The 9,720-nt window shown below is 48.6% G+C and overlaps 1 protein-coding gene across 3 annotated transcripts in view; it reads right to left on the bottom strand.

Moving 5' to 3' along the window:
- SKAP1 (src kinase associated phosphoprotein 1) overlaps nucleotides 1–8,854 on the bottom strand; it is a 174,603-nt gene extending 165,749 nt beyond the window's left edge. For all 3 annotated transcript variants that reach the window (XM_071577413.1, XM_071577410.1, XM_071577412.1), the window contains exons 1-2: nucleotides 8,736–8,854; nucleotides 2,102–2,207 (exon numbers count right to left, since the gene is read on the bottom strand). In XM_071577413.1, the coding sequence (XP_071433514.1) occupies nucleotides 2,102–2,207; nucleotides 8,736–8,769 (140 nt within the window). In that variant the 5' untranslated portion in view covers nucleotides 8,770–8,854. The remainder of the gene's footprint in view (nucleotides 1–2,101; nucleotides 2,208–8,735) is intronic.
- Between the last annotated feature and the right edge of the window lie 866 nt (nucleotides 8,855–9,720).

A 9,720-nucleotide genomic window follows, 5' to 3' on the forward strand; every position in this document is an offset into this window, starting at 1 on the left:
CCTGAAGCCAGAGCCTGATGATTTCCTGCACACCCACCACAAAAGCCACAGGAAGCTCCCCGAGGAGACAAACCCATCCCCAGGAGCACGACCTGCTCAGATCCTCTCAGATCAAACCATGCAGTCATCGTTCCAGTAATCTCCCACCACAAATCATTGCCTTAATGGCTCAGGGCAGAACAAGGACATTTGTATCCTCTGTTCATCTCCCCCTCTCCAAAAGCCACTGAGCAATAAAACACCAGCAGAAATCAGCAGTGCCCTGTAGGCTTTGCTCAAGGGTCTCACTTTCCCCTCCACAAGTACCTGCAATTTATTTCAATAAGCAGCAGGACTGAGGCCCCACATGTTAACCTGAACATCCAGGAGGGATTTCACATCACCTCTCCTGACGTAAAAGCTGCTTCACCAATCCTGTTGCTTCTTTGAGGTGATTTTCTTCTAAGAGCTTTATCCCAAACTGTGCCCTTAGGCTGAGAAAGGGCTCAGGGCCAAGGCTGAGTTCTGTGTCACACCATCAGCCACAGGAGCCTTTAGGCTGCTCCTTCTTGAGCAAATCAAAGCCAAACAACCTCTGGGAAGGCAGAAGTTCATGCACAGCAGCCAGAGCAGCACCTTTCCCACTGCTCAAGCACCATTCCCAGCTCTGAGAGCACATGAAGTCAAACCACCTGCCCCAGGCAGCAAGAACAGCCCAATATTTCCAGCTCTGCCTCACACAGTTGTCGTGGTTTGTGCAGTTTGGTTTTATTTCATTCAAACCAGACCTAGAGCTGCACTTCATGTTGATACAGAGATGTCACCTGGAAAGATCTGTGCTCTCAGCACAGTGAAAAAAAAAAACCAAAGAAGCTCCACTTGATGCCTGAATAATTCAGAATTCTGCTTATTTAGCTTTTCCCACTCAAGATTCCTGCCAGGAGGAATTTTTCAGAGCAATCACACCAGTTAAACACAAAATCAAGCCCTTTTTCTGCAGTAATACAAGAGACTGCCACACATCCCCCCCCCCGTTCTTCCATTAGAGAAGCTCCAGCCCCATTTTCCAAAGGTTTCCATCTTCTGCATTCAGCTTGTTTCAATTATTCAGGGCAACCCAGGCTGATAATTACACAGTCCCGAGTTGCTGAGTAAAACTGATGCTTAATTAGCCAGCAGGAAAGATCGATTAAGATCCAGCAGGATGTCTTGCAAAGTTCTTCAGTGGGACTGCAGGGAATAAAGTCTGGCTGTGCCCTTCCAAAGGATAAAATTCTCCTCTTCTCAGGGACTCGACAGCAGTTTTATTTAAAGTGGATGCTCAGCTCACTGAGCCACCCTGAGCTTTATTGTCAGGCCTTAACATGGAGTGGCACAACTCAGAGCTTGTAACAAGAGCATGAACAGCAAGATCTGGATCACATTTCTAGCCAAAAATATAATGCAGCTGAGGCTGGAAGTTTTATCTAAGCCTCTTTTCTGGTTTTCTTCCTCAATTTTCCCTCAGCACAATAGGGGGGAAAACTTTAGTTTGCTTCACTCCTTTTTTCCAAATGATGCATCTCATGTTCTTATGCAGGACTGGAATAGTCCTGAGGACATGAGGGTTTAAAACTCAGGTCTGAGCTGGGTTCTAAGTCAATAAATCCTCTTCAGTCCTTTTTACTGCATCCAAGTCCAGACAATACATTTCTGAGCTCAGGAGCCCCCTGTGAAATGGATACTTTGAGCAGCAAGTGCACAGCACGAGGCTCTGCTCACTCTATTGATTTCCCCATAAACTTAATACTTAAGTGATGGATTTTTTTTTCCCCACAAAATCCTCTCTGGAACAAAGGAGGAGAGGATCAGAAATCCATATGAAAAGAGCTGTTCAGACACAGCTTAAGGCCTGTTTTTTTCACTTTGAAACACAGAAATTCCAAACAAAATAATGACAATTTTGCAGACAAGAAAACTGGTTAATTAGGAGAGTGCAAATGACTGGGCACTACACTCATTATACCAAGTGAATGTCCATGAATTTTCAAACCATGGGCCAACCCAACCAGCACAAAGTCCCCCAGGATATGCCACCAGTTCTGAAGCACTTTGATTAGAAAATAATGCAGAGAACACCAACCTGGTTTTGACTCTCTGGAAGCCCAAGAGAATCACATCCCTCTGCTCTCTGGCTTCAGCACTCAGGTTCTCACTCTGCAGCCCTTCTGCCAGGAAATCTTCAGCATCTGGGGGAGAAGGAATGACAGGATAAAGCTCAGGGATGCCTGTTCTTGGCTAAGGAACCCGGACCTGGCTGTGCCCTGGGAGCTCTTGAGGCACCACACCAAGAACTCTGTTCTAAAGACACAAGATTTCATTTGGAGAAGTGAAGACGTGGAAGTGATTGTAGATTAAAGAGGATCTAAATATTGAATGTGATCACAGAGTTTCTCTCTGGTTGCAACAGCAGAAAGCAAATGAGCAGCTGAAAAGAAAGCCCCAAGCAGAAGTGAGGATGGGGAAGGTAAAGTGAAACATGGAGGAGTTGACCAGACCAAGGACAACTCCACCTCCATCTGTGGTGCCCCAAACTCTAAATATCTGTTGCTGTGAAAGGCTTGTGGCATTAGAGACCCAGAAATGGTTATCCCATTTGGGGAGGATCCAAAACATGTCTAAAATAAGTACAAAATATCCATGGAAAACCCTAATCTGTGATTTTCACAAGGATGATCTTCCTGAAGGACAAACCCTGGAAACCACTTTGGTTGTGCATTTGTATCACAACGTGGGCTCTGCTGTGCCTGCTCAACAGAGGCAGCCAGACAAAAACAAATACAGCATTCTCTCACCTGGAAACCACTTCTACATGCAGAAATTTAACCTGAACTGCAAGATAAAAGGATTAAGTGCCTTCTATTTGCATAAATATTTATGTTCTTTACAGGAAGCTGAAAAAAAAAAACCACCAACAAAGTCATGGAAAACAAAACAGTTGCAATCCCACCTGCTCTGTACAGAACACCAGCCTTGGATTCACTGCCAGTCTCCTTCAGCAGAGAAAAGCTTGGCTTCAGAGCTCTGGGTTCTACATCCACAGGCCCCTCCAACCTTTAACTCCCACCCCACACTGTGCCACTAATGGCACTTTAATATCCTGCTTGCAAGACTTCCAGCTCCTGATGCTCCAGCTGCCAGTCCAACCCCAGGAACCTGCACAGCTCCTCAAAACCAGCTCCTCCACCTGCAGGCACGTCTCAAGATCAAAATGCCACGAGAGAAGAGAGTTTTTCTGTTGGAATTGTGATGCCTTTTTGCTTTTTGCTGCCTGCTCTGATGTACATGAGAAAGGTTTCGAGCATGGGGGGGAAAGGGAGAGGGGAAAAAAGCTCTTTAAAGTGAAGAACATCAAAGGAAGGATGTGGAGGGGGACCAAGGCTGATGGTTGGGTATCCCCCAGGAACAGGGACCTCTTCCCTGTCTTCAGTGACAGGATCAGAGACTCAACTCTGCCCACAGCAGCCTGGGAAGGAGGAGAGACCCCAGATCATAACACTTGTCTCCATAACAGCCCAGTTCTCCTTTCAGGATTTACTCAGTTGAAAGCACCAGTTGCCATGGAAGCACTTGCTAATTACCACATTTCAGCCAAATGCAGATTCCTCCAGGTCCTCACTCACCCCTGCCTCTGTCTCCCTGCCTTTCCTCCTTCCAGGAGGGCTCCTGACCCCCAGGAACAGATCTGAGTCCCACCACCCACAGCCACCCCTTCACAGGTGAGAGACAGAGCTCAGAGCCTGGAGACAACACCAGGTGGTGAAGGAGCCAAGCACAGCCCTCCTGACCTGGGGAGGAGAATGTTCACAGGGGATGGAGGGACAGCACAAGGGGGATGGCTTCAAACTGCCAGGGCAGGGATAGGTGGGATATTGGGTTGAAATCCCTCCCTGGGAGGGTGGGCAGGCCCTGGCACAGGTGCCCAGAGAAGCTGTGGCTGCCCCAGCCCTGGGAGTGTCCAAGGACAGGCTGGACAGGGCTTGGAGCACCCTGGGCTGGTGGGAGGTGTCCCTGCCATGGCAGGTGTGGCACTGGATGAGCTTTAAGGTCCCTTCCAACCCAAACCATTCCATGATTCCACACTCCACAGCCCCTGGAGATGGACAGCAACCCTAATTCACAGCATCACTCCCAAACCCACACCTGAGAACTGTGTCTGGGGAGTTCAGGCATCATGACACACACCCAGCAGTTTGGGAGCTCCAGGAGCAGAAAGTCCAGGCCAAAATACCTGTTAATATAAAGTTCCCTGCTAGGAATTTAACCCTGGCTGGAGTAAGACAGAGGTTTGCCAGAGCAGCTGACCAAAGCTTTGTAAACCCCAGGCCAATCTCCTAATCCTGAGGCTAAATTTCATTTTCAGGACATCCCTCTGCAGTTTTAATTGCACAGCCAAGATGCTGTACCAGCTCCTGACAGCTCTGATGGTGCTGAGGCTGAAATCATAAATGCCCAAGTACAAATACCTAAGCACAAAGAACAGATCTTGCTCTGAGGAGCCTGCTAAGAACAGATGAGGCTGAGGGAACAATTTATTATATAGAAGCATAAAAACAACACAGTAAAAATGGCCCAGCAAGAGAAACTACACACGGGAAAAAAAAAATAGAGTTTTTCCACAAGCAAGAAAAACAAAGTGCTCCCAGAACTCCTGGAAATCCCAGTTACACCCCTGTGTCATTTTTAAGCCCAGATTAACTCCATGAGTACACCATTAGCTCTAATACAGCATTTACTTACTGGGATGTCAGCACAGATCAGCTGCTGGATAAGTTATAGGAGGAGCAGAGCAGGCAGAGCCCCTTTCAGAGCCAGCCACGATGTTTATAGCACCAGGAAATGAAAAAGAAAGCCTAACCATAAACTCTCCAAGTGGATCAGGAAGAGCAATATGTAAGCAGCCCTAGAGTAAATCACCCTAATGTTAGTTTTACTGCTTGTCAGTAACATTATATTCTTGATGTTTATAGATTGCTCTCTGCCATCCACTCTGAAAGTTTACAGGACTCTCCTCTCCATTTCCTGCGGGTAAAAAGGTAAGAGAGGGAGGCAAAAAAATAGTGGAGATTTCATCAAGTGTTTCAGGGGGGTTTCTAGAGTGATCCACTTTAATCCTGCAGGACAAGCACAGCATCCCAGGAATTATGTCACAGCCACTGAAGTCCAGGTAGTAAATAACCTTTTAATGGCAGCACTAAATTCTGGGAGTTAATCAGCACTCAATGAGCAGAGCTGAAAGGTATTGAGATGCCATGTGTGTTCTCACACACATTCAGCTGGTTTTTCACTCTTTTCTACTCCCCTGCCCTCAGAAATCCTACACTCCTCGTGCAGTGGAACCATTCCCACAGGATCTGTGCAAGGTAATTCTGAGCCAACCAGCCTGTTCCAACACTTATTTGATGCTTCACACAATCCCTCCTGCAGTTTATCACCCCAGCTGGCTGGGAAAAATGAGTTTAAAGAGGAGTTTAGGACACCTATCAACGCTGAGAGCACAGACACCTTGAGCTTCCCTGGGACTGCATTAATATTTCCAGGATGTGTCCCAAGGCAGGCAGGGATTTGGAAGGTTGGTTCTATCATCCCATCCCACTTGTCTAAATAAATCAGAACTATTGCACACAGAGTTTCTTCACTGAAGAAGGGAGGTTTTAATTGTGAAACAGCCATTTTCAGATGAGCCTTCCAGCTTTTGTTGTGGGGCTGAGTGAGAGCAAACCTTGGGAACTGAAGGAACCTTCATCCATCCTCCTGCAATGGACCCAGGGGGGACAATTCCCCATGCAAGGGACAACAAGGCAACTGAGGACAGCTTCCCAAATTTCCAGCTTCCAGCTCTCAACCCCAGTTCCCTAATATTTAAATTTTGTAGCTACTCATTATACCCCTAACTGGGGCTTATTTAGCCCTCCCAGAACAGCATTTCAGTGTTTATTTTTCAAACAGCTTCACCCTCAGCCACCTCCAGCTTTGCTTGGCTGTGCAGGTGCAGCCACAGCCCCCACTGCAGCACCTGCTTGGCCCTCCTGGTACCCAAACTCCAACAGAAAAATCAGCTTTTCAGACCTACCACCTGAAACCAAGAGGCTCAAGGAGGCAGGTGAAGGGCAGATAATCTGATTGACTTTGCTTCTCCAAACAAAATCAGCAGCACAACGTTTGTCAGAGATGTATCACATTTTTAGAACCACTTTGTCAGCCTTCAGAAGGAATCTGTGCCAGCAAATATGAAACACTCCTCAGAAAAGCTGTTTTAAGAGAGACCTGACTGAGCCAACAGGGAAACTGTGCAATTAACTGTTAATGAAGTGGAAATAAAATCTGAACTTCTCATTACCAGGTGGGTTTTAAAGTAATAATTTTTGCAGCCAAATCTGCTCCTAAGCAGAAAAGGATTCACATTGTGCTGGTTCCAACCCCTGCAACCTCAGAGAGGTCCCATCTGATAATTACACCCCCCTTAATAGGGAGCCATTGAGGACCTGCAGCAAATAAACAAACAGGGAACAAACTTTAATATAAGGGAGCAGGTTTATTGCCTCCTGTGTTTGTAATTTGGGTTTGAAAGACAAGAATTCTTATGGCAGTGCAGTTTGGATGCATCTGTACACACACACCCCACCTGCAGATATATTTTATATATACATACATCTCTCAGAATTCTTTGGGTGGGAAGGGACCTTAAAACCCATCCTGTCCCACCCCCTGCCATGGGCAGGGACACCTCCCACCAGCCCAGGTTGCTCCAAGCCCTGTCCAACCCGACCTGGGACACTCCCAGGGATGGGGCACCCCGTGCCAGGGCCTGCCCACCCTCCCAGGGAAGAATTTCCTCACCAAAGCCAACCTAAACTTACTCTCTGTCAGTTTGAAGCCCTTTCCCCTTGTCCTGTCACTCCAAACTCCTGCAAATAATCTCTCTCCTTGTTCCTTGTAGTTTCCCTTCACTTACTGGAAGGTCACCCCAAAACCTTCTCTTCTCCAGGCTGAGAATATATAAAATATACCTATAAAAATGTCCTGTAACAGCTTCAGCTGCACCATCCCCAGCCTGCATAGCTGGGAACCTCCTCAGCCACTGCAAGGCCTCAAGACCATACAGATTGTTAAGACACAGCAAGTTTGATCCAAAGGTATGTGACATGCAATTAATCTCCATTCATAGCCTGCTCTACCTGTCAGCAAACAAAGGCTGAGCTTTGGAAGGAGATCTGAAGCCTTCAATTAAAACCAGGCAGCTAACAAGAAAATAATCTAAGTTAAAGGAAGGTGGCAGGTGCAGAAATGAGTTGTTTACAAAAGTGTCAGCCCTGAACAATAAAAGGGCTGCACATCAAAACTGTGAAAGGGTGAACTTCAGCAGAGCCCCCGTGATTAAAAACCAGAGGAGAAAATCTACACCTACATCTGGGGGAAGACACAAAGCATTTGGGAGGGAGCTTTGATGGGCTTGGAGGCTTCACACTGAGTGACAGATGCCAGGGCTGGAAGTTCTCCTGCTCCTGGAGGGGAAGGGCTGAGTGCTCTGTGCTGCCTGGAGCCACCACAGCAGGAAATGAAAGTTCAAAGCCCAAAGGCAACAGCTGTGAGCAGGGAGCAGCAACGTGCTGTGGGTGCTCTCAGCTCCTCCCCACCACCCTCTCCTGCACAGAGGGGTCTGAGCCCCCACTGCAGCCTCCTGGTGCTGCTGAGCTTGGATTTATGGGCAGGTACAACGTGGTCACCACAGCATATCACAGAGCAGCTGCAAAGGTCCTCCCAGAACTCAGGTTTGGGAGGTGTGTGCCAAGAGCTGAGCATGGTTTGTGCTTGCCTGGCCCACCACTTCACTGAAGGAAGGTATTGCAGTTTAAGTTTGTGGAGAAATGCATGAAAAAGAGCTTTGGAATCCCCACAGCTGCCACCTCCCACCCACAGCATCATCAAGGATTTGGAGGGACCTTTAGGGACCACCCAGTCCAATCTCCCTCTCGGAGCACAGTCCCCTACAGCAGGAGACACAGGGACACACCCAGGTGGCTTGGAACGTCTCCAGAAGGAGACACAGAGAGGGAAATGCTGCCAGAATGAGCACAAGCCCTCAGGTCACATCCAAACTCTCAGTGAGTGGGACCAGCACTGCTCTCCTTGCTGGGCCCCAGTTTTCAGTGGGGCTGAAGCTTCCCTGAGGAGACACTCCCACAAACTGCACATTCCCAGTGTGACTCTCAGCACCAGCAGACACCACTATCCCTGCCCCAGGAGGATTCTCAGGACAGCCCACAAGCTGCTTCTACCTTTTGTACCCACTCCCTCACCTCACCCCAGTGATGTTCATCAGTGGAGCCTCCACACCCTGACTGAAAGCTCTCAGTGGGGACCTATTTTGACCATGCCAGAAGAAACCTCTCAATCTTCCACACACTCAGAGAGTGGGACTACCAGAAAGTTCCTCCACCCATAACACACACATGGAGCCACCTGGCAGCTCCTGAGAAACAGGAGCACGGCCCCAAAACCACCAGGACAGGCAGCCACAAGCCCTAAACAATCCTTAGGGGCAGAGACAGCGAGGCCACACTGACCTGAGGTCCCCAAACCATCAGCCTTGCAGGAGGAGCTCCCCCATCCTCCCTCTGACTCAGCACAGCAAGGTGCAAAAAGCTTCTCCCCCTGCAACCACAGCAGATTTCCTCCCTCAAGCAGAGGAGGGGCAAGGAGGAGTTTATTGTTACCTTCCAGGAGCCTCTGAATGTCCTCTGGGATCATGATACCTGCCAGCTCCTTCTCACAGGAACCAAACGGGCTGCAACAGCTCCTGCCCCCCAGGGGTAGGGACAGGGCGAGAAAGGAAGCAGAGAAGGCGGGGACACCCCAAAAAAGTAGGAGGAACTACCAGGCTCTGCTCAGATACAACCTCCTCTTCCTCTCAGAGCCTCAGCTGGGTCTCCTCAGGCAATCAGGTTGCCCAGGTGTCCTGGATGCTGCTGGAAAGTCAATGGGCTGCCCAAGAGCCTGAGCTGAGCTGAGCCAAGCCGAGCCCAGCCCAGCCCAGCCCAGCCCAGCCCAGCCCAGCCCAGCCCAGCCCAGCCCAGCTGAACCTGCACCTCCATCAGGTGCCATCTCCTTCAGGAGCTGCACCTGGCCATGGATTGACCCTCCTGTGCCCACAGCAGGAGCTGGATTTGTTCCAAGCTCCCTCCTCTCATGCACAAGGGGAAGAATGTGGTGCTTGGCTGTTGTGCAATAAACCTTCCCCTCTTCCTTCATCCTGCAAAGGAAGGGGTTGGCTGGTAAGAGCTGTTCATATTTCTCTGTCCTGCCCAGAGAAATAACAGGGCTGTGCACTTGAATGTGCTTTATGACAGGCAATAAATGCAAACTGCTCTGTACAAACCAGCCATGCCATTGCAGCAGATTAACCCCCAGCCCTGCATGGGCTCCTCTCCTGCAGACATGAATTAGCACGAGTTAATAGAGGCTGCCACTGTTATTTTTCATTCTTGCATTCCCCAAATTTCACTCTCCATATTGACATATCCAAAGGCAGCCTTTGCTATCTGAAGCTCATCAATGATTTCATGCACCACTTTCATATTTCCCATAGGTGAAGTGCAGAGGATTCAGTCCTTCCTTTGCAATATCCTGGTATCAAACAGATATTTATTATTATTGCTCTCCTCCTGCTCTGGGCAAGCCACAGTAATTATCACAGGCTGG

The sequence above is a fragment of the Pithys albifrons genome, chromosome 25 (assembly GCF_047495875.1).
Source record: "Pithys albifrons albifrons isolate INPA30051 chromosome 25, PitAlb_v1, whole genome shotgun sequence".
NCBI classification, from domain to species: domain Eukaryota; kingdom Metazoa; phylum Chordata; class Aves; order Passeriformes; family Thamnophilidae; genus Pithys; species Pithys albifrons.